The 25986-nt window shown below is 39.0% G+C and overlaps 1 protein-coding gene across 1 annotated transcript; it reads right to left on the bottom strand.

Moving 5' to 3' along the window:
• Nucleotides 1–3258: 3258 nt before the first annotated feature.
• Nucleotides 3259–25979, bottom strand: EIF4E (eukaryotic translation initiation factor 4E). Its single transcript, XM_074589508.1, has 7 exons — nt 25926–25979; nt 16359–16465; nt 14133–14228; nt 12011–12074; nt 9643–9756; nt 6924–7063; nt 3259–4310 (listed from the first exon to the last, which is right to left on the bottom strand). Exons 1-7 carry the CDS (start codon nt 25941–25943, stop codon nt 4196–4198), a joined length of 654 nt encoding a protein of 217 aa, XP_074445609.1. The 5' UTR covers nt 25944–25979; the 3' UTR covers nt 3259–4195.
• Between the last annotated feature and the right edge of the window lie 7 nt (nt 25980–25986).

Here is a 25986-nt window from a genome sequence, read left to right as displayed (position 1 = left end):
GGGTTTTATCACAGGGGAAGGAATTTAAGTGCTTATTAAAGGCTTTGCTGCAGTGCCAGAACTGGGCACCCGAAAACACGTTCTGGTGGAATACAAAACTTTGAGCTAAAAAGCATAAAGTCTGTTCAAGCAGCTACAGTGACAAGCGTCCTGCAAAGAGATCAAAGTGGAAAGTCTTCAAGATCTAACAGCTTCTGGAGCTTTGAAATGATGATGGAGATGTCCAGCAGGTGCATTTGACAGCCGGGAATAGGACTGGTTCCACACTTCTTGCTAATACGCCCTGCACTCCTGCTCTCCAAGTCTAGTTTGGATTGACAGGTATGAAATGTCTCTAAGTGAAACAGATATAAACTATTTCCTTACTGGTGATGTCATTTTCATTTGTCTGTTTCTTGCCCAACATGAAAAGGCACAAATTCTGCATTAAAAAAAATTATTGCAAGACCTAACTAAAAACCTACTAAAAAAATACAGAAACCAGTGGCTGTTCCTAAGAGGGCAAAGTCCCTTAAACGTTAAGTGCTAGGCAGTCTGAAAACTCTATGGGTTTAACCATTAAGCTCAACTATTTGGTTTAATACTTCATGCAGGGTGTTCTTAAAATATAGTTTTAAAACCATGAAGCCCAGACACAAAAGTAAAGCTTCTTGGAAATAAGGGAGGTCATATATATCAAAGGAAGGATTCATGTCACTTTACTAGGCTGAAATGCAATGGTTTTTTACTTTTAGTAAGGGTCCCATGGAGCCCGGAGTATTTTTTCCAAGCATTTCTCTAGGTAAAGATTCCATTAGGTAGGATGGAAGCTTTGAGCTCAGGCCAAGCCTTGCTAAAAGCTACTATTCCAAGTTCCCAGAATTTGGGTAACATCAAAAATTAAGTTTCCTGAATTATAGACAGCCTGAAACGCAAGATGGCAAGAGTGCAGCAGGACAAACAGAAAGTGACAATGAAAAGCACTGCACAGCTCAAGACTTACAGTATACCCAGAAGCTGTTAATTCACAAGTATTCCTCATTTTTTACCCCTTCTTCCCAGGCTGTATTTTGGCACATTCTTATACCTCCTTCAACACAGCAAATTTCTGCTTTCTTTCCTTGTTCTGCTGGTTTTGTACCATATAAACCCACGTCTGAATAGATGCTTCAGACATTTATTCTTTAGTCTTCTCAGGCTTACTAAAACCACACATTGACAATGGCTATCCAGTTAGCTGGAAGTTTAACAACACTGAATATTTTGTACCAAAACTAGATACTTAAGCTTTTACTGCTTTTATTCCTCTTATGAGCCTGTGTCTGTTTTATTAACACACAGAATGGAGAGAGCTCAGCTTTCTCCCATAGTATAAGAATACAAACTACGCCATTATAATCAGAACATTAGTATGCAGCGCAAAGTGATTTGCAAGCTGGAGAAAACTAGGTTCGTGGTCACTTGCTTCTTCTAGCAATGAACTAAAGGCATAGGTTATAATATTTGATAAAGCAAGTATGTAATTTCATTTTCACTCAAGTCTTCTAGAAACACAGCAACTGTTATTTGAGCAGTGAAGAGCCTCAAATCAACCTACTTGAAGTTTTCACATTACTGTGCAAGTCAGTTGGCTGCTTAAATAGGCTCAGGCTCAAAAACCTGAGACCATACAAAAAAAAAAACCCTACCAGTCACCTTTCTAGATGAATGAAATACTGCTACCCTGAACAATATTCCAGTCAGTCTCATAGTGGAATTAAACAAAACCAATACTATATACTTCTCACAACAGCACTCAGTTTAACCTCAAGGCTCTTCACAAAAGGGCAGCACTACCTGCGTTTCTGAATTACACTCATTTTAGTGAGCCTTGCCCCAGTGCTCCCAAATTACATACACGCAGACAATTTTATGTTACCACTCAGGAAACTGATTCATCTTTATCTTTCCATGCATACAAGCATTACTGGTTTATTCAGAAATATCAAAGCCTGTACAAACACTACTTAGCTTGAGGCTGATGATATAGAACAGAAATAGTTTGAAGAAATTTAGTTCAAAAAGCTTACTTTAATTGCAAAGATGATTCACTGAAGCAGTAAGCTGGAGAACAGGCAGGGACTGCTATATTCTGCTAAGAATGGTCCTATTAAACAAACCTGACTCGCTTTGCACACCTGCAGAATCAGGGCAGGCAACCAGTTACACCAGAATCCACAGAAACCAGCATACAAACAGCCTAATAGCTCCCTCCAACATCCAATACCTATCCCAGTTAATGACCAATACTGAAGGCACAGTATCATTAGATATAGATGCCTACTGTAAGTGTTTCTATTAGACATAATGATCCAGAAGTTAATGTAATACCTTTTTGGTATAGTCTGATATGCTGTTTAAAACACATTTCTTACAAGATGCTCGAGTGTTCAAGTCTATCTTAGCACACAAGCACTTCAGTGCCTTCATCGGGCAGATTTAAAAGCCTGATTCAACGGAAACTGCACTGCCACAGTGACTAAACTTGCTCTACGGAGTTGTCACAAAGATCAAAACCCCAATATGCATCTGCCTTCAAGTTTAACTGAAGAAAAGCTCTATAGCCCTGGCAAGATCTTAAAATACATCACACACTGAAAAAGAAACTGGCAATTAAGTATTGGTTTTGTTGCATGCTCTGCTTTTTTTTAAAGATTGGAAAGAAAAAGCCTCTCGCACTGTGCTCAAAACAAGAGCATTGCCTTTAAAATTTTCCCCCAATCCTACCAGTCAAGCAAACTTACAGCTCCCACAGCAACTTTCAAGCCAATTAAAGTTTCATTTCATTGTAGACATACATAATAGCAGACTACCTAGATCCTCATATACTTTTATTTTGTAGACATGTCTCTAGTGCGCTTTACTCATACTTCATATAGGAATTAGATACTTAGGCAGAATCACTCACTTCAGCACTTTTAGTGTAGTTCCTACCTGAAACTAGATGTCTTTCTATGTACTCTTGAATTTCTTGGTTGGCATAAACCAAAGTCAAAAGAGAAACAATGCAAACTATAATCAATTAGACCAACCACTAAGAAAAAACAGTAGCCACATCAATATAATTTTACTTTGATTTAGGGTGCTATCTAATAGATTTATTAGAAGTTTCAACAGACTATAGCTCCAGACTTTATCTTTCTTGGAAGACACTACAATAGAAGCCACAGTAGAGACTGCCTCGTCACAAGAGGTACAAATACTTGCTGTATAGATGGAGAAATAAAAGGACAAATCTAGTTGTCTAAAAGACAATTCACTGTACACATTTTATTTACAGTTTTGTACACTGTCTTAATATGAATGGGACCGCTTTTCTACTTGAGCCATTTTAACCAAAGCAAAATAACCTAAGTAATACAAAGTGTTAAAATACAGCGTAAGATACAAAAACAGACATACTATTTCTAGTAAGGAATGTAAATTATGGTGTTACATTAAAAAAAATCCACAATTATGTTTAGGAAATCACAGAAACAGATCACTGATTTGACTGAAATGCATAAATTTGTAGCAAAGCTTTGATGTTACAAAAAACCAAAAAATTACCAAAGAATGCACAAAATTAATGTTTATTCCACCTTTGTCATATTCCCAGATTCTTCACCAAATGTTACATGAACAAAAACAATTGAAATCAAAATATCACTAATGTTATCAAATAGGGAAAACAAATAAATTAATCTAGCAGCCATCAGCATAGGTTACAGCAAAGATGATGCTGTATAAAAAAATTGCTAGAAAACTGTATGCACCATACTCTTTTCCAAACCAGCAAAATGTTACTGCATACAATGCAAATGTAAAACAGAGTAATTTCCTGCAGGTACAGAAATGCAACTTCTTTTCCGAATACTGTGGATAAACAACTTTTTTTCGTAATAGTAATGTTTCTACCAAGCTATTACAGAGTGGGCCAGGAAAACATTTATGGATTCAGGGGGTGAAGTGTACTAAAATTCTGATTGGTAATGGTTACTTCAGCCAAAATAGAAAAAAATTGAACACAGAAGTACAAGACAAAGGCGAATGAGACTTCTCACAAATCTTAGCAACACTCAGATGGAAATCAAATTTAAATGTAGTCCACTCTGCTTTTGAAGAGGCTTTGGTTCAGCTCCCAAATCTCGATTGCTTGACGCAGTCTCCTATGAAAGAATACTCAGAAGGTGTCTTCTTAAACAACAAACCTATTTTTAGTGGTGGAGCCGCTCTTAGTAGCTGTGTCTGCATGGGACTGATAACCAATCACTATCTTTGGAGGAAGTCCTAATCTTTCCTTGTATACTCTCCTGGAGAAAAGAAATAGAACAACAGTTTAAGCAAAGCCCGTAGGAAGGAACTAGTAACAGGACACCTGCTTTTAAGATCTATTGACACCTGCATGAAAAATAGTTGCCTATTTAGAAACAATTTCTCAGGTACGAATAAAGGACTTGAAACAGGATTTTTCTAGCTTATTGCATCTAAAACCAGCTTGTAGTTCTGTATGAACCATATAAAATACGAAAAGCTCTTGCCAAAAAATAATTCACAGACCTACATAAATGCTGAACACAGGGATTCCACTGCATTCATGTGAGTATCTTTAATATCAGCAAGCTATATTCCCAAGTATAGAAACAAAACAGCTATGAAGAAGTCATGGTCCATGATTCCAGAACTACTGAGATGATAAAGTCACCTGAAGCAAATAAAACAGCAACTACCTGGAACACTCAGGTTTTATCACCACACACATCTCAGTTACACAGACTTACTGTCTTTTCTTTAACTACTGACAGAAAGCAGACCCCCAGCCCCCCCACTTCATTATGGTACTGGTCATGGGCAGCTACCCAACAGGAGCCCTAAGAAAAATGATCTTGGATCTTATGCCTTAAGAAGCAGCTGTACTCGCCTTACACACGCTGTGTTCCTTAGCCTAGAGTGAGATGCAAGCCACTAATGGCCCTAGGCTCCAAGCTCTGACTAAACCACAGAACAAGCCTGTTCAACTGTAGATTGTTAACAAAACTACATAAACTTGTTTTTTTAACTTACCTTAATCACAAAGAAGCAATCATAATCATACAGAACCATAGCTTACCCCAATTTTAACTGTTAAATAGAAGCTTGATGTATTGTCTTTGGAGTTATGGCAACACGACAGCAGGTTATCAACGTAACTTACCTTAGTCATTGTGCCAGTCAGTTTGCAAAATATTAACTTTTTTACAGTTCTCTAGTGGAGTCACCTTAGCTCATTAATTAGTGGTTAATACCATTCTAAAAATGCTCTCTGGTGCATCCTTGACAAAGCTGATTCTGCCCCTCTACTCCACTCTCATGAGACCACACCTGCAGTACTGCATCCAGCTCTGGAGCCCCCAACATACGAAGGGGATGGACCTGTTGGAGCACATCCAGAGGAGGGACGCACAAATGATCAGAGGGTTGCAGCACCTCTTCTATGAAGACAGGCTGAAAGAGTTACAGCTGTTCAGCCTGGAGAGGGCTCCAGGGAGACCTTATAGCAGCCTTCCAGTACTTAAAAGGGGGCCTACAGGAAAGACGGAGAGGGACTCTTTATCAGGGAGTGGAGTGATAGGATGGGGGGGGAAGGTTTTTAAGCTGGAAGAGGGGAGATTTGGATTAGATATCAGGAAGAAATTCTTTACTGTGAGGGTGGTGAGACACTGGAACAGGTCTACCAGAGAAGCTGTGGACGCCCCATCCCTGGAGGTGTCCAAGGCCAGGCTGGATGGGGCTTTGAGCAACCTGATCTAGTGGGAGGCGTCCCACCCATGGCAGGGCAGTTGGAACTAAATGATCTTTAAGGTCATTTCACATTCTAACCATTCTATGATTCCATGCCTACTAGGTTTGATGTAAGGTTACTCTCTCCTAGATGAAGATGTGTACCCCAGTTCTGTTTGTTTACTGTTAAACACTTACCTTTCAAGTCTGAACATGACTGTATAATAAAATTGTTAGTACAAGGTAGACCCCACCAGATACTTAAAGGCCAAAATGAAGAATGTGTCAAGAGAGCCACCCAGTAAGCAAAAAGTGTCAGCAAGCTAACATGCCTGACAGTTGAAGTTTGGCCTACGACAGATGTGCTAAGTTGTGAAGATAACCTATGCAAATCAACACAAATATTTAAGTGGCCAACAAGGACTGAATTTAACAGCAAATAATTTTGAAGCATCAATACTACAGCATGAGGAATCCACTTGCTCTAGCAATACTTGCCAAATAGCAGATCACAACATGCATTTTCTATGGTACATACTCATGTTAATCTGAGATGACTACTGTTTCTTACTGGAATGAAGACTACAACATGCTATCACACATGTCAAATAATCCATGAAACTCAGCATTATTTTATTTGATTTGTACTGAAGAGACAAAAAGGTAGGAAAACATCTGTAGAATTTTACAGTGTATCACTGTCCAGCTTTTTTCAACTATAAGGACATCCTTGTGAACTTCAGATTTACAGCACCTTTCCTCTCTTATTTGTAAGCATCACTTTTCTTAGAAAGATCTTACCAATGCTCTACTATTACTGGCTACCCACCATCACAAACTAGCATGCTGCAACAGAACCTACACTATCTACAGGTATTAATTACAATGTCTCATTGCAAAATGAAAATCTTCTGCCAAGACTTGTTTCCAATTCTTCATTATTTCTAAACTACAGTGAAGGCACTGCAGCAGTACAAAGAATTTATTAACATAAACCTGTATTAAAAAATACACAATAACACAAATAATTTGGCATTGAGTTACTTAAACTTGGGATACACGTCTCCACAGGCTACATTTACCTGACGTGCATTCTCTATCAAGTTTACTGGCTTTAAATGCATTGTTACACTTTATATATTCAAGACACCAATCATAGTACTTACCCTATATGCGTAACAGCATCCCTGTTTTCACATTCAGTTGTCCATATTGCTATTTTATCACCCTTAGTTCTAACATTAACAACAGCACCGCATACATCATCACTGTAGTCATCAAACGACTCCCCAATAAGGCACAGCAGCTACAAAACAAAGATTAACCATTGTAAGTGGCAGTTCAGAGTCAGAATCCTGCTCCATATGCAAAGAGTATACACAAAGGACTGAGGAATACTACACTTTACAGCTTATAGCCACCTGCCATACAGCAATCATTTTCTGTTTATTGCAGTATCTTCTTGAAGTTCCAAATGTTACAAGTGAATGCAAACCCAGTTGTAGTAGGGTATCTTCCTCCTGTTTTGATTTTTCCATCTCTCCTCCTGTCCCAGCAGCTACAAGTCCTGACACAGTTGATCATTTACATAGTGCTGCCTCCCACCCAACCTCACAATCCAAAACCAGTTAAGACTAAAGGAATTTATTCTTCTTTCTAAATTATCTTTAACACTGACAAATCTGAAATTTTATGTGTTTACATTCATTATCTAGGAAGAACCTGTGAAGAACTATTTGGGCAGTATGTCAGCTATGTACTGTCCAACCTCAATCCTGAAGTTTATCAATTGCAAATCAGACTGCAACTTAGGTGAAAAGTGCTATCTGACAAAGCGTTACTTCCTATCAACACACTCAGAAAGCTTCAGAGTTCTCACAGACTCCAAAGTAGGAATGAGTCATCCTGAACAGTGTGTAATGCAAGTTTAACAACACAAGCGTACGAGTTACACAAGATTCTTCCCCCACAGATTTCTAATGAAGACTGGAATCGGTGAAGGTGGTATACTACAGGAACATCACATTGAGGCAGGTCACACCCCTGTACAACATGCTCGCTGTGAAAGTGATATTTAAAGTCTTCAACTTGTAACTTGTAAAACAAGCAATTTTCAGATATTAAAAACTGAGAATTTCTTGTGGTTAAGACAGATTCATCTAGTCCAAGCCAAATTAAAAAAACCTTCTGCACACTGAATCTCCAAATGGACGCTTGTTTACTTCACTTGCACAGTATGTTAAGTACACTGCCATTATATTCATTTTCCAGAATCACTTATAACGTTTGGAAATTCAGCACACTTGCAACTTTTTGAACAAAGCAGGTCTTTCAGTACCCATGAGAGCTGCAGGGGCTGACTTCATCAAGGAAATACAAATAGGACAAAGTGTGCTACTGAATAAATCAGGTATAACTACGCATACCTTAAACATTACACCTAATTGCAGGCTGCACACATTCACTGGGTAATGAAAGCCATAAATGTTTAAGTTTAAACCACACACAAACATTCAAAATACTGATCAACAACCTTAGTACATGTACATGCAAAGATGACTACCATGCTTAATGAACACTACAGTCAAGTGCATTCTTCATGAATGCTGCACAACAGGGGAAAAGTCTTCTCAAATAAGTTTAGTTTAGTTACAAATGGTAAAGATCATTAGATAATAAAAATTTGTTTCAAAGGGAGTGATAAAGGAAGAAGTTTTGATTTTTATTGGAGAAAGTTGCTTACAAATAATTACTGGAATTAGCAGTGACAGGGTTGTTTTGGAGCACATATTCCAGTCACCTGAGTATTTGGGCTCTGTGCCATTGCCTGCTGCTAAACAAAAAGCAGAGCCCTCTAGCCTTAAATCTACATACACTGTCTACAAGGTTCCAATCCACATGTAATGGTTATTAAGAGTCGGAGGGACTCATATTGGCATCTAGGGGCAGAGGCCAAATGCACATGGCAAGACGTTTATTTACTCATGTGCAGTCATATTGCCTAGTAGTATAAGGGTCATCACCCTTCCTTCAAATCACCACTACAGTGACTATAAAGATCCTAATAGCTCTGGCATTTTGGACACCTCTGCTTTGATCCTGAAGGCCATCTCTCCCTTTCAAAGGGGTACGATACTTCTTGCCTTTCGCACAAGCAAGGAAAAAAAGATCAGAGATTTGATAAGATTGCTTTGCATTGTACTGCCTGCAATCCGTGCCCCTAAAGCCCAGATCGCATTAGACTCTTAGGCTATTCTGAGTCAGTTCATAGACAGTACAGTTGTATACTTTTCTACAACACATTTACTGCAACCCACATAATCTCCAGAAGTATATTTACCATTCAAAAAATCTATTAGAAAAAGATAAGAGCAACGGAAAAAGGAACTTTTCTAGTGCACAGGAAGATTGTGCTACTACTTGCCTATCCTAACATTAAGTACAGAAAGAACAAAAATAAACCTGAAACTCCCTTGTTTCAGCAAGACCAAAACACGAAAACCACTCACTTTAAGAATATTTGTAAAACAAATTGTCACATTTAAGCAATTAAATTGGGAGTCACATTCAATACAGAGTATTATTTTCCCAGTAGCTCAACAACTATTCTTTACATTCCATAGGAAAAGGTTCACCTGTCCTGTAGAATTATCTCTACTGCTGCCCATTTGAAGAAAGTATTTGATAGAATACAACTACATTGAGCATCACTACTGAAAAATAATGAAAAATCATGAAAGATACAGCCTGTCAATCAAAACTTACAGGAGACCGTGCTGTCAGAAGTCAGATGTCTACCATTGCACACAGAAAGAACAAACAGGTTAAAATACTAAATACAAATGAAAGATTCTTCAGTTGCAACTTTTAAGGCCATATGCTTACTGTCTCTAGCCAGAAGCGATCAAGGTCACTTCGTCTCTGCTGTTTGTTTAGTGTAATTAACCATCGTCCTCCTCGCTTGTTTTTTTCATCTTCCCACATGGGTTCAATCCCATCCTGCAAAGAACAGCCAGAAGTTAAATCAGACTTAATCTGTAGTCTTCCTAAAGAATAACCAAAAGACCAGTGATAACTGAAATAGAAACTTAAGAAAAAAAGCATATAGTTTAAGATACATACCTGTCCAGAAATACTGTCTCATACCAATACCAAAATTCCTAAACAGTTTAAAAAGAGCACTTTCTCTAATGAATTTTTATTTCTACTGAAGAATCACAGTCCTGGTAAAAGTCTTGGTTACACAACATTACATAAAAAACTGTGGGAACAGGCAGAGTCAAACATCCACTTTGCCCTGTATGAAACCAGATAAAATTAGCAGCTACATTCTGGAGTCTTTATTTTAAGTCTTGGACTCATTGCAACATTGGCCAAGTGTTTCGCTTATGCATAAAGATTACTTCACTGAAATGGAGACCCCTGGCAGTCTATCTCAATGACTTCCTGCACATACAAGGTGAGAATAAGAGGGCTTTAATTGCCAGGGCCACAAAAATCAACACACCACTTAAAAGCAAGTTGGATTCCGATTCATGCTTTACCAATGGCCCTGCACTGAATTAAATGACTCTGGATGCACTGACCCAGCAAAGCAGCCAGCTGCCACTCCCATATCCACCAGCTACACTGCGCTTCAAGAAAGTCAGTCATTAAAAAATGCAGGTAACTGTCTAGACAGAGAAAGTTGGTTAAGAAATGTCTATTGAGAGCCGCACTACCAAAGTTTGGCTGAAAACTAATTAAGTGTTCAACGTGCAGAATGAAGTGGTGTCAGCTCACTTTAAATTTAACACCCTCACTGGCAGCTGCACAGCTCAAACTAGTTCATCACCTTTAAGAGAAACTCTTAGGAGGTCACGATTGAAGGACAACAGCAAGAGATTGTTCAAAAGACTGCAACAGTTGCCAATTCTATACCTGTTCCATGCATTTAAATAACTAATTTCTGGTTGATTATATGCAAACACAGAATACATACATAATAATTCAAACAAATTTATGATTCATGCAAAAAATACAAGCATGATCCATAGATATTCTAAACTCTGAAGGGCCTACAGCTTCTTAAAATCTACTAGCAAGGTTTCTCAGTCACCTAAAATATTGTTACCCTCCCAAACCCAAGGTTTACAAACAGTCTACAGAGGAGTCCCAGCTAGTAGCTATGTTTTAAAAGCAGTACTTAGGGGATTATTTAGATATTTGAATCCAGAAAGGAAGCTGTATGTTAGAAGCACTTCAAAGAAGTATGGATTTTATTTAGAACTCCAGTTCAGATCTCCACTCCATCCAAGGCAGGATTTCATAGAACAGTCAGAGTTGGGAAGGGACCTTAAAGATCATCTAGTTCCAACCCCCCTGCCATGGGCAGGGACACCTCCCACTAGACCAGGCTGCTCAAAGCCTCATCCAGCCTGGCCTTGAACACTTCCAGGGATGGGGCAGCCATGACCTCCCTGGGCAACCTGTTCCAGTGCCTCACCACCCTCATGGTAAAGAATTTCTTCCTCATATCTAATCTAAATCTTCCCTCTTTCAGTTTAAAACCATTACCCTTTGTCCTATCACTACATGTCCTTGTAAAACATCCCTCCCCATCTTTCCTGTACGCCCCCTTTACGTACTGGAAGGCTGCTATAGGGTCTTCCTGGAGCCCTCTTCTTCAGGCTGAACAGCCCCTGCTTCACGTACACTTTCTCATCAGCATTTCCTATTCACTTGTCTGAACACCTTCTTCAAGTGCCAGTGTTGGGTACAATTTTTTATTTCATACATAAGCAATATGGCACATTACTGGTGGTGTAAAAATTAATTATAGGAGCATTGTGCATCTGGCTAGTAGTGCTCAAAGAATACTGAAGAACATTGCAGTCTCCCACAAAACTCAGACATTTTACCTTATTTCATATCACACCAAATGAAAGAGCCGGAAAATCTTTATATTATAAAAATTATTGAGAGTTAATTATTTGCACAAGCATTTCACACACAGAATGAAGACAAACATACCAACAGATTAAAATGTACTGTCTGGGAAACGTGTTAAAGCAAGTACTTGCGTTTTCAGAACTAGTGACAGCCTGATTTTCAGAGGGCAGGTGTTTCAGACTTCCTAAAAAAATGAACACCTTTATGACACTCCCAACCATGTTCCTAATTATCTAAAGTGAAATATTTGGACAGTGTCTTGCTTAGTCAGGAAACCATCCATCAACATCCATAACTGAAGAAAAAAGGTTAGCAAGCATACCTTAAAGAGCGAGTAGTCACAACCAGGCATTAAATTACTAGAGAGCTGGATATGGTTGTATAAACTATTGGAGGGAAAAAAGCAGGATTAAAAACTAAGCATTATTTTAAGGTACAAAATTCTTAAAGAATTTAAGACATATGACCAAATAAAATACAAAAATTAAAAAGCATTAAAGTTATTTCAGAAGCAACCTCATTTCCCAAGTATTTTTCAGCAGTATAAAAGCATTAGCTTTAAGATGTTCTGGGCTTAAAGAAGCAGAATGGAAATTGGTTTGTGAACACTTGCTGGGTTCATATACAATAGCATTTTCCAAGAAAATACCAATGCTTCTTTTAAACCTAGTTCTAACAAAGTTACTAGAAACATAACTCACCGAACTTTCATGGCAACAAGTTTTGTGTTCATGGGTATTCTGTACATATACATACACAGAATAAGGATAATTGTTTATATTTCTAAGGCTACTCTCTCTGCAGAGAGGTTTTGGGAGAAATATTCAACTTTGTTATTTAATACAATACTCTAGGGGTAAAGGCTGTAGGCCTGATAACTCAAATTGTTGAAATTAGGACTCAAAAGGCAAGAACAGATGACTGAAACAACAAAATATAAAATACATACTCCAAATTGAGTTTACAACTATGCAATTCAGAGAAAAAAAATAATAAAAGGAGTATATACTACCTCCTCCTCTAGCAAGAAGACAGATTTTTTTTCCTGCACTGTTAAGGTCAGACTTCAGAAAAAGGCCTGTACCTACCACAGTAAGCTGTAGTCCAAGACCAACTAACATTCAGGCATGGTCGAGCACCAAAAAAGAAATTCATTACTGAGATGTTCTAACAATTAGAAATGGGGCATAGGAATTTACCAAGCCAGTTAAGAGATTTACCAGCTTCCCTCCTTTAAGTTTACCTTAACCTTAATATTTTCCCCCAGAACACCACACCTATTTCCCACTCTGACCACAATGGAGGCATAACTTCTCAATTGTTGTGACAGATTTTATATCTTGACTGCAGACATCTAGATTAGTAGTACTTTTAATTACCCAGACTATCTTGCCTACTGGAGTTCAAAAAACTTACCCTTAACCCACTTTAATAGTGAGCTTCAAATAATTTAGCCTCTCATCACATACCCCAAGAGACTGCAAACTACTGTTCGCTCAACCATCAGTCACCCCCACAGCAGGAATAGAAAAGCTGGTTACAAGCACAGAATCCTATTTCCCTCCCTGATAACTGCACTGATAAGTACTTGTTCAACATTAATATCTTCTTTTTTCCTGTTGGTGATAATGGGTCACTGATAGATCTCAATTCCACTAAGAGACACCATCTCTCCCTTACTGATCACATCCAAAAAGAACCCTACCACTCAGTGTAGCATGAAACATTAAGGAAGATCAAACACATAACGCATTTTTTCCCACACTCGGTTTCATTGCACTTACATTTTCTCCATATTTCACCATTATGGCAGGCAAAAGTCTTCCAAGTAAACCACCTGTATCTGATCGAAGCAAGTGTTTGGAAAGCATAGGCCTACCTTCAAAGGCTTTGTTCTTGCTGTTTGAGCCTAACTGCTTTTGCAGTCCTTCAGTTTAGAATGAAGGTAGTTTCTTCTGTAACTTCTAACAAAACTTTCAAGGATGCCCTTAATCTGCATCAATTTCCCAAGTACTATGCTCCAGATTCAGGCACTCTTGAACACTTGAAGTAAGCCAGATGTCTGAAAATTTAATCAACTAACAAAATTTGGGGCCAAGGAAGTGACAATCACTTAGTTACAAGAATTTACAAATTCATGTTACCATAACACAGCTACTGCACAAATAGTTTTCTACATGTATGTCACGTGCATATGAATATAAGCAGTGTTGCAGTGTTAACAGCAAGACAATGTGCATTTAAAGTATGAAAAACTTCTCCACTCACATTTTCTTCAAAGGTTACATTCCACCACATTCTAAAGAATGGGGTAGACCTCACCTCCAATTTTACAAACATTTCAGCTTATGCTCAAAATTTCAGTTAATGGAGTACTTCATGTTTTTCTGACTTTGGCATAAGCTTTGCAGGATAATTATGCAGATTGAAAACTCTTTACTTACGCCCAAAAATCTTCAACAGTATCAAACTTTGAGATAAGACGAAGATTTGCTTGCCAAGTTTTGCTCTTGTCATTTTTAAAAAACCAGAGCGCCCATCTAAAGGAAAACAAAATAAAATAATCACGTCAAGAAATTAAAGTATATTAAAAATATAACTTGTTATATCCAAACTAATTGAAAACCACAATATATTATCAGCATGGAAATCAGTTTTCATCAATAAGCTACACAAGAAACTCATTTCCCAAATCCAGCTCTTACCAGATCAACATTATCTGTGTTCCCACAACAAGAATCACGGCAGACTTGACCAATCCATTTGGGTAAATATTTTAAATAGTTTTGTAACATTTCTAAGACTCTAAACCTCTATGCCTCATATGTTTCTCCTTGCTGCCACTGCTAAACTGCAATCCCCTGCCACAAATAACTGATTACAGTCTAAAACAACACCAGCTATTCAAACTAGGAGCACAGCTCCCTTGCCAGTAAAGGGGAATTTCCAGTAAAATTTCCTTGTAAAGGTTACAAAAGCTAATTATATCACTTCAAAAGCTATATGTGACATGAACATTTCCCAAGCACTCACATGCTTGGAGAGCATAAATGTTAAAATGCAACTCCCACCAACTTTCACTGTTTCAAGTTTTTAAATCCGCATAAAGACAAGATCAAATAAAAAATTTTCCATCTGATTTTCTTCATCTTTATCTCTCCGAGTACAAATCCCAACACATAAATTGAACCTTTCACACAAAGATGCTCTTTCTAGATCAAAAAAACATCATTTAAAATGCTAGAACAGGATACCTGATAAGGCATTTAACAAAACAGGCTTATTTTTCATTCTGATAGTTTCACTAGCATCAAAATCACCCAGGTCAGCACTGGAATAGAATTATCTTCTCCCAACAGAGTACTTTAAGTCACCAGATGTCTTTCCTACCATTTCAAACCTTGTTTTAAAAGTTTACTATTTTCCAGTAATAGCCCCACTACCACTTGTAAAGGAGCACCAGCACCAGTTTAATCAAAGTGTTTAGAGGAAAAAGAGGAAGGATGGAAGTTGAGAGAAAGACAACAAAGGAAAATGGGATGCACACAGCATAGCACTCTAGTGCAGAGGGGTTTTCCACACTTGTTTAAAACTTAGAGTAAGGTGCCACTCGGTAAAAGGTTCACTTTGGGACAGCACCTACAGAACACGTACAGTACAACACATGGAGTACTCAGCACTCCACATCAGCTCTTCATCTTACTTGAGAAAATTACTTCCTAGCTGCTCTTTTTGAAGTATATGTATGCTGCTGAGTAATTTTTTTGCACATTTACAGGAATTCAGCCTGTAATCTTATAATACCTTTACTGCAGAAAGGCAGTTCAAGTCAAGGCTTTCAAGTACAAAGCTTCTGGGTAAAGTCCTCATTGCCTCTATAGCTCAGTAAAAAGCTGAGCAGTAGCTTTTAAGACATACCTGGTTTTGCACACTGAACACAGATTTTGTAAGAGGGCTTTGATTGTTTCAATACCTTTTCTTAACTATACTTTTAACCATTGCTCCATGTTTTTCTCGTTAAACAAGAAAATTTAAGTGCCCTACAGTTTTGTTTTCCTCCTAGTGACATGCGGTGCAAATGTCTGCATTTGTACTTTACAGGATTTCTTCCACTGTACTTCCTATAGATAATGGAAAAAATACACTGTAAACACCAACCACTCATATGATCAAGTCTAACAAGCTCTGTGGCTGATTAACACAGCTTCTACCGCTATCACTTCCAAGTAGGAGAAAAAAAAATGGTAAGATATGAAGCAGAAGACTCTGATAAGAAATAAGAATGAGAAGTGTTCACCACTAGCACCTTAATTGCCTGAAGTACAAGGCAGAATGGAAGGTTTTCCAGTTCTGCTTGGCAGCAACTTCATCTCAGTGTCAGTCTCAAAACACACCAGACAAAAGCAACAAGAGCTCCGCTTGCCCCCAAGTAGAAGCAATTACCTGGCCACATTATGAAAATTTGCAAAGATTTTCACCTTCCTTAATAACACTACTTGAAAAGGCACTAAATTACAACAGGTTCAGGTTCTATTTTCTCTGCAACCTCACTGCAAATATTTTTAAAAAACCCAAGAAATTTCAAAATACAAGGTAAATAAGAAAGCTGTAAAGCCACAGGCATTCTTCTATCTTTGGCAAAATTACAATCACACTGCTGTACTATTTACCTGTTTTGTAGTGGATGCTTAATATACTGTTCAGGGCTGGCAACCTCCTGGCTAGGTGCTGGCTCGGTTTTCTCCTCTTCTGAAGGCTGAGGGTTGGGAGTGGTTTCCTGTTTGAAGAAAGGAGTTATTAATCCATTCCTTCTCAATTTTTATTGATGAAATTTAGTTCTTTGAAGTAACTTTAAGATGTTGGAAGCTAAGAGTTCCTCTACTTCATCTTGGATTAGGGGCCCAAATCACATCATGGAAACACAATTTGCATCCCTTTATTCTTCAATATCTGAACAGGTCCTACAATAAATACTAACTGCAGGAATTCACATTCTGCTGTTCAGTGATTTGCTTCCTGTGTCATTTGTTTCCAAAAGTGTTTGCTTAACATACTTGTCTTATTTTGAAACAGTTCTGAGTTATTTCAGAAATACACAACATGCTATGTTACCTAGAATACGCAAATCTAAAAATTAATTCCCAGAATAATAATTTTAGAAGGCATTTTTAAAAATCAGTTTCTGAAAAAGCATCACTGCAAAATATGTACAGATCCTGTTTATTTAGAAGAATCTGCTACTACAAGTAGGAAGCATGCCTACAATTCTCAGGTCTCAAATCAGCTACTACAAGCAGCTAGAAATCAAATCAATAAGTAGCTATCTTTGTATTTGCAACATCACTACTAACAAAGCATCAGCCACCGAACAGCAGAATTTAACCATATATCAGTTCTCAAATTTCAAACTGAAATATATGTAATTACGCATGTTTACCATAGATTAGACTGATTCCAAGTATTATTTTTTCAAATCTCTAGAGACATCACTAGAGACGTCAAATATGTAACACAAAGAAGTGAAATAATGTATTCCCTTTGCATGCAAACCCCCTCCAGCTTGTCATTCAGTTTGAGAAGCCACTGTGTCAGGTTTGAAATTCTAATGCCATTCCTTCAAACCAGGGAACACAAAGCTTTATTGTGAGGCCAAGTGTCCCCGCCAGTTACTACCATCTCTCCCTAATCTACAATCCGTACTAGAATATTACAGAGACAAGGAATGAGGACTAGAGCTCATCCCCTACAGCTAACACAAAAATGCCGGCACAGCCAACCCTATGAAAGAAAAAGCACTGCAGTAATATAAACAAATACTAACTACAGCAGACCCAAACGCTCTGGACATTCCTAAATGCAGCAATATAAAAGTAGTACTTAAAAATCAATTCAAACTTTGTGGTCTTAAAGAGAACAGAGCAATGTAGGGGTGGATTAAGTAATGGTAAATCATCTAATTAACGGAACAGTTTACTCCAGACTTACATGTTACTCAGTTTATCATCAAAGCTACTGAAAAATGGAATGGATTTGAAGTGATGACAAACAAACACCGTCCCAGCTGGAAAACTCTTCTGGTAACACTTAAAGATCCATCTTAATAGGGGTTTTCTCTTCATTATCAATATATTTAGCATTATTAAGCATGGTATTATGTTTTATTTCAGAGAAGTTACACCCTGATGCTTGAAAATAATTAAGGATGCTTTAGTTTAATAGCTCACCTAGAAAAAAAATCTCAGTTCAAAAGCTGATTTAAATAATGTTTAAGAATGCTTTCATATGCTCTCACATTCACAGTGAAAGGACTGAAATGCAAAGGCCTGACAGGGGCAGTGACAACTACGAGAGTGCTTTGATTTACACAGTACAGGGGGCAGGCAGTACAATTGCCTGCCTCTTGCTAAAACTAAATGCTTTCTGAAGATTTCCTCGTGGTGAGCATCACTGACAAACCCACAGAAGCACAGTGTTGAACAATCTGTCAAGTCTCCTTCAGTGTAATACTATAAAAAACTAAACAGATCTTCAAAAAAGCTTAGTAAGTGCTTCAAATTCTATCTAGAATAAAATTTCCAGTGTCGGCTCCATTTATTAAGTTGATGGGATCAAATATACATCTTTCTCTTTAATCCCATACAAGAACCCCACAGAACAAATATAGATGGTCAATGCACAAAGGCTGTAAAATACACCAAAGAAGCATTTCAGTATTTCCTCCTCCAAGTTATTGTTTGCATTATACTACAAAAAGCCAAGTAGAGACAACTACAGTTTAAGTTTTGCCCCTTCAGCGGCTTCTAACTAGAAGAGTTAGAGATATTACATGTGCAAATACAATGAGCACACAAGGAAAAACCTTGTTGGTATTTTGGAAGTAAACTAAGCACCAGGTTTTGTGATAAAGCGTGTTTTCATTCACAATACTCCGCAGTTGTGACATCTAATTGATTTACAAATGCTATCACACCGAAGATGTTTACATCAAATAGACTCACAATGGACAAATGCAGAGTATCTTCCAAAAATAACTTCATCTGAGAATCTCATTCGCAATTGCTCAGCAAATAGCTTTCAATATAAAGAGCTAATCCTAAAGTCTCTCTGGTCAGTCTTCCAAAAGTATCATAACTATATTAAGTGGAAGAATCAATACAAAACTACTAAGCACTTGCAGGGCTATGCCATTTCATAACTTCTAATACAAGACAACATCAGAAAGGATTTAGGTAGCACCTCCAGACAATTAAAAAAAAGCGTCATAAGCCTCAATACCTGCCCTGTATACCGATGGTTGCCCTTCACAACTACATGAAACTATTTTTGGACAAATGGAAGACATCTGACTCAGCGCAAACATTTTAGTTAAGTCACCACAATAACAATTCACTTAAGATATTTTGAAAGCTAACCTAGCTTTAATGAAATCCAGACTAATCATTATTTCAAGCTCCTGTCCCAAACAGTACGACAACTCACCTCCAAGGCCTGGCTAACTATGATCTTGACGCAGGATTATGCCATTGCCCTCAAAAGAGGGCAACCCAGCCAGAAGAGGCTTATTTTTTTTTTCTTCAGCACCTAGCTGCCCATCAAGGACAGGAACAGCTGTACACACCAGAATAAATCTGGAAAAAGGTGTAAAGTTGGAAGCAGAGCTTTCTACCACGGAAGAGTTTTCTGGCTGGTCTCAGTCAAAAGCCTAAAGTAGCTTCTTTTCACTACCTTTTATTTCCCAGTGACATAAGGAAAACAGAGTAAGGGCCATTTTCATTTTTGGCTGGTTAATCACACCAGCTCTCATTTCCTTTCACTTTACCTTTATCTCATTATTCTGACCACCAAGCTAAGTATTTGTAGAGCAAATCACTTTTCATAATTAGTCAAAGTATGTACATTCATTAACTGGCATTCAAAATCAATTTCTGGTATCCAACCTCTTTCCAGCTACTGAAATTCTACCCCAAACCACAAGCATGCAGGTTTTAAAAGATTCTATAACACAATACAAATTAAAGTGACATTGTACACGTTTTACCAATTCACACCTTGAAATCTTGCAATTGCTACACTATTAACTTACTAAAGTCAGGCTGCCTCCATCAGCAGTTTTTGAACTACTAAATTTAAGTCCTTCATAACACTTTACTATTGCTCATATCTAATGCATTCTTTAACCTAAAATTGACTTTGCATCTACTATTAAACGAAGCCACCACTGGGTTTGCTACTTTTAAAATAGATGTAATAAAATAGGTAGTATTACCAGATAAACTGGAAAGCTTCATATGGCCAATCCTACTCCTCACACACAAGACAGCACGTAATTAAAAGTGACATTTATTCGCTACCCACATGGTTTTTTGATCTAGGAATCAGCTTACAGAAGTCCATGAAACATTTGCCTACTCAGCATTTAATGACTGTGCATACCTGCACGTTACTTGGATCCTGACACTTGCAGATTTAATTGATGCTATTTATTTTTTCTCCACAGCACTTAATGACCAACATATCAAAGGAAGGTGTGCATGCCACTGGGACAGGAAACAAACAGCACTTACAGTAAAAACTGCTTAATCAGGTTTGTCTATTGCAGAGAACAACTAGCTTGACTAGGTTTCATCAAGTATTTTTAGGTGCTGCCCAGACCACATTCATGTCATCTAATTGTCTACAGAAGTTGTTTAGGAAGTCCAGTTGAGAGAGCACAACTTTTATATCCCAAAAGAAGGTAGCATAACACTATGACATGTTCTTGGTGAAAGTTAAGAGGATCAATTAGTGGAATAGGCTTCCAAAGTCTTCTTGAATTAAACCAAAATAAGTTACATTTGATAGTTCCTACCTTCTTGTTTAGGGTTTCCAACAGAATGAGAAAACTGCACATCCCAGTTATCAGACATCTAGGGAAAAAGCATGTCAGCTATCCACTGGTCCTTACGCTTCTTGCTACTATACTACAGATAGGATAACAATTCACAAAATCAAGAGCTTTATTTCAAAATATTCTGGACAAAAAAAGGGATTTAAGCCCACTCACAAACAAGTATTATGTGTTGTAAGAAAACAAACCAAATTACCATCTGATAGGCAATTCTGAGGAATGAACGTAGAGGTAAAAATCATGTGTTTTATGTGTAATACCAACTGGAATAGAGGTCCCAATAGCCACCTGTTACCAATTAAACAGTGTTAAATAGCTTTCCAGACACTAGGACAGAGAAAAATTTTCTAGGCATGACATAACACAGCCTAATACGGAACAACTATCCTAACTGCATATATCATTACTTAGACCACCACAGATTTTTAGAAAGGCATTCACTATTAGAACACAAACATGGGTCCTGATTTTAACTGAGTGACATCCCACCAAGTTAGAAGTGCAACACATGTACACAAGGACAGGAACAAAAGACTGAAGTAGAAGTCACATGCTTCCTCCAGGGTCAGAGGGGCACACTGGTTTGTTTTTTTATGAAATATAATCTCAGGTTTTAAGAGACACAAAGAATATTTACAGCCCTTTTGACTTCTGAAAAAATGCTTGAAAGTACCCATCAGATTTTCAACATTTAACTCATAACCTTATGACTAGAATTAGCAAACAAGTTACAAGGTATATCAAAATACTTCAGAATCTTTCTGGTTTTCCTAGCTAAGCAAGGCTGCCCTTGTGCTACCACCTCTCACCCCAGTCTGCACCCTGTTGCCCTGAAATCTACCCATGGGATAAGATGACTTTCCACATCTGACATTGTTAGTTCTAAGGCACTCGGACAAGAAAACAAGAACTTCCTCCAAAACTGCTGAGGAAAACAGTTCAGATGACTCAAGGGACAAAACCCACCTGTAACACCTCTCATCTCCCTGCACACTTCTACACAATAGACACAAAAGCACACCAAATTACTGCAAGTATATTGAGCCACTCCTATAACCAAGCATAGAATTTTACATCAGCTGAAAAATTAAGACACAGTCAATCTTCAAAAAAGAATTTCCAACAAAATTATATAATGTATGGATGCTCAAGAGGTCAATCTTCAACCAAAAGATAAAGCCCTGGACATACCACTGGTATGCCTGGTTATTGTAAAGCATGTAATATACACAAGCTACTTCGATAAACAGCACCAAACACACAAAAAACTGACCACTATTTGTAAGATTATCCATTTAAACAACTGTTCTGCACACTTAGAAAAAAACCAACTTTTAAACAGTTACAATTTTTCTGCCTTACATCCATCCACCATATAAAAATGAAGGACAACTGCCACTTTCAGGCAGCTAACAGAACACTTGTGTTACACAGCACACTTAAACCTATAGATCACAAACTGAGTACCTTCATAAGATGAACATTTTAAAGAGGAATAGGTTTTAGGACTTCATGAAATGAGTGACTGCTTTAAGTTTCTGGGCTAAAAATAGTCTCCAAACTTACATGTAACACTGAGTTTAGAATATTTCAAAAGTGAAAGACAACTGTTTGAGGAAAAAGTCACATTAATTTAAAATCTGCATTTCTCTTTCACAATGTAGGCTCTCTACCAACATCACCCATTTGATTCTCTCCTCTCTACCCCCTACAATTCACACTGATCTTTATAAAGCTGCCAAAAGATCACATTTTCTCATCAAAATTTCCCATGTATCTCCACACCTGCAGGTAGTATCAGTAAATGAAACACAACTCAGTCTCATATGCTATTTTTATGCATTACCTTGAAATTAGCTTGACATTTTATATGCAGTGCAAAACATATTTTTTTTTTAAATTGCTTTCAGAAAAATGTTTATCTCAAAAAATTTGCAAGTTGTCAAACATCTTCTTCCTCTTAGAGGACACTTTGTGTTCAGTCAGAAATGTAAGTTACCATCAAAAGACAGTTTATGATACACTCTCAATTATTAAACAGCATGCAAGATACATTTATCCTGCATCATTTCAAAAAAATGCAATGAGCAAGCAACTGTGTTCACAATACTACAGCTGAATACTACACTGATTTCAACCACAACAGGTCACTGACTATATAAGAGAAATACCTAGTAAAAAGAGCAGGTCTGAAGTTGAACATGGCCTACGCTTAATTTACATGCTAACTGCCTGTCAGTAATACAAAAGAAATACCTTTCAGCCTACCTTGAATTTCAGGAGCTATTTTGAACTCTCCAGAATTTCAAGGGCCTTCACCACTATGTTTGTAACCCCTTGAGATAATACAGTTTCATTTAAAGAAAGTTTTGAGTCTTACCTATTGATGATTGCCTGTTTAAACAAGCATTTTTCAAGTTACATGTAACTGAAGTTTCACCCATGTGTCATAAAATGAGGAGTTAAATTCACAAGAATTGCATTTGCATAAGTGTAACGATAGCTCTCATGAAGGAAAAAACGAGAGAACCATGATGCCCATTTCCAATTTGAATGATGAGGAATCAGATGCTCACCTGTAAGTTACTTCCACATGATTTATATGCACCTAGAAGTTACAGGCTTTGTGCAGGCTACATTTTAAAGTCACCTTTGGCAAGCTACTGTTTACTAAAGCATTACTAATTAGTTTTGTTGTTGACTTTGTGGACTTTTGCACAGCGTTATCTGATCACATTTAATCCTCAGAGGCTACAATATGAGCACGCTTCTGCATATTCTCACAAATTAATCTAAAATAGTCTTAAAAGAGAAACAATCTGGATAGCACAAGAAAAAACTGACTTTTAACCTGTCAGTGGCGCAGAGGCTTAAGTTTTACCCACAGTGGAGAAGTAAACCACAGTGCAACAGGCCTATATTTACTTAGAATAATCTTGCTTTTCTTAGCAACTTCCATGGCACTATTTACAGTACTGTAAACTCAAGTTTCAATATTACTAAAGATTTTTAAACACTTTTTCCAGCCTCTTAACAAGACTTAAAATGTATGTTACATTTAAAAGCATGGAAGTACTAGACACGTCACTGACATTCAGTGGTGTTTTGCACTTCCTGGGACAGATTTTCACACTAGGGAAGCTTCACAAAGGAGATCTCTATAAACCTAGGTCCAGATTTCGAAGGTCAGCAGCAGAGAAGCTTCCCTACGATCAAGAGGTAATCCAATCCCTAACCACACATACAATTAAATTGTTCAATTGAAAAGCATATAGTATTTCTGCAACATTAGCATCTATGACCTCAGTCACTACGCAAGACTAAGTTTAAGCTTAGGTTAGGAGAAGTGGGAGCCACCTAAAAGGACAATAAACAAAAATGTTATTATTTAAATAAATTTGAAAATAAGCAAGCACAGCTGGTATTTATTTCCTAAAGTCAAACATACTTCGACTATGGCAGAACACTCAAGGGCAGCATTACTTAAAAGCATTGTGAATGCTGCCCTATCTTCCACTTCTACTGGCTCAGCACAACTGTTTGTCACGGCATGGTGAACTGGATCTGGGAAACAGCATGGCAAAATCAACTGTTTATTTTTGGCTAAATTAGGCCCCAGATCTAGCTCAACACACAACCTCATGCTTATGCAAGAACAATGGAGAGAATGGTGTAGAGACAGGCTTATGCCAGCACCACAGCCAAAAAAAGCCATAAACCATGCCTTTAGAGTCATTTCAGTTTCCAATGGTCATCAGTATTACAAATTATTTATCACAACCCCTGCTAAACTCCACGGTCATCACAAAATACTGAGGTGACAGGAATCTCTCATCTTCAGATATGTGGGCTATAGCTCAGAAAGATCAGCTTTTGAATGCGAAAACAAGTGTTTAACAGTGTGGCTGAAGAACACGGGAAGGGTGCTGCTGGTGGTCCAGCTAACTGTCTTCACAACTGACATTCTTCCTGCTCAGAACTGCTAGTCAAGCAATTTATAAGTGCTGAGCAAATTCAATCTCTTCCTTGTAATTAAAGGTGTGGGGGGGTTTGTTCATGGAAGAAAATCATAAGAGGAGGATCAATGTCCTTTAGACAAAAAGGTAAAATTAATTTTTATTTAAAAATAGTGATTTTCAAACTTAATCTCTTTTTGTCTAAATGTTACAAAGCCTCCCCAGTGTATGCACTGGCTGTTTATTCCCACTGTTTTGCACTTCCTGGTAAGCAGCAGCAAGAAACAAGCCTTCCTTAAGTTTCTCATTTTCTCGAAACTGTCACACACAGTCCACTCCTCGTGATGCACAAGCATGTGGGATTAGAATAAAAACTACACTTGGACCACTTCCAGCTGCTCCAGTTCTTTATGGAAGTGCAGGCTGGGACAATGTTTATAAAACACAGCATAGTATCATAAGCATAACTTAATACCTATAAAAAGAAAAAAAAAGTACTTAAATCATCATGAAAACTATAAAAAAAGCTTGGATAAAAATATCATTTTGAGCCAGAGAGATGACATAACCGGAAAAAGCCAATTTCGTTTGCAACACGCCTCGAGTCCTACCAGTCACACTCTTCTCTCGCTTCAGCCGCCAAACTCCCCAGCAGCGCATCTGCCAACGTACCCATCCCCACAGCCCGGCCTCCCGACCTCCTCACCGCAAGGCCCCTCTCCCTGCCTGCCTCCAAACCAGACCTTCCCCGCTCCCCGCCTGCCAGGAGGGCGCTCGCCGGCCGGCGAGGAAGAGCCGCCCCCCTCGGTGACCGGCGAGCCTAACCCTCCGGGCGGAAAGCAACATGGCCACCTCCACCGCGCCACATGCGCCCGGCAGGGCGAAGTGCCGCCCGCCGGGCGGCCGGCCCGGCTCCCCGCCGCCCAGGGCTTCTCCGCCTCTACCTCGCCGAGCCTTCCGGCCCCGCCGTTTCCCCCGCCTGCCGCAGCGCCGCGGGGGCGGCCGGGCCGGGCCGGGCGGCGGGGGCCGCGGGCGGGGCGCGGCACAATGGGCGGCCGCCGGCCCTCAGGCCTCGCTCCTTCCCGCCTGGCGTGGCCCCCGGCCCGGCCCGTCGCCCCCCCCGCAGCCCCGCGGCGGCGTCGGCCCAGCCCTCAGGCCCCCGCCTCCCCCTCCCCACCGCGCCGGCCGGCGCCTCCCGTTCCCCCTCCCCCCCGCGCCGGCCCCCTGCGTGCGGGCCCTCCTCGCCGGCCTCTTCTCTCCTCGCCGCCCGCCCGCCCGGCCGGGCCCCTGCCGCGCCCGGGGGGAGCCGCGGCTGGAGGAGGAGGCGGCGGCTGCGGCGGGAGGGCGAGGAAGGAGAGAGAAAGGCGGGCGGGAGACGGGAATGAAACACTCACCGGTTCCACCGCCGCCATCTTAGATCGGTCTGATCGCAGAAGCGCGGCGGGGAGGGGAAGG

Source organism: Larus michahellis, chromosome 5 (genome assembly GCF_964199755.1).
Source record: "Larus michahellis chromosome 5, bLarMic1.1, whole genome shotgun sequence".
Lineage (NCBI taxonomy): Eukaryota > Metazoa > Chordata > Aves > Charadriiformes > Laridae > Larus > Larus michahellis.
Note: the sequence above shows the minus strand (reverse complement) of the source record. Positions and strands in the feature narration are given on the sequence as shown.

Bases quoted from the DNA above. Each gene is read 5' to 3' on its own strand.
- EIF4E (XM_074589508.1), bottom strand. The intron at 12,075-14,132 runs GTAAGTAAAGAG...TCCCTCCAATAG, and splicing joins ACTGTTGAAGATTTTTGGGC to TTTATACAACCATATCCAGC. The intron at 9,757-12,010 runs GTATGCTTGCTA...TGTTCTTTGCAG, and splicing joins GTGACTACTCGCTCTTTAAG to GATGGGATTGAACCCATGTG.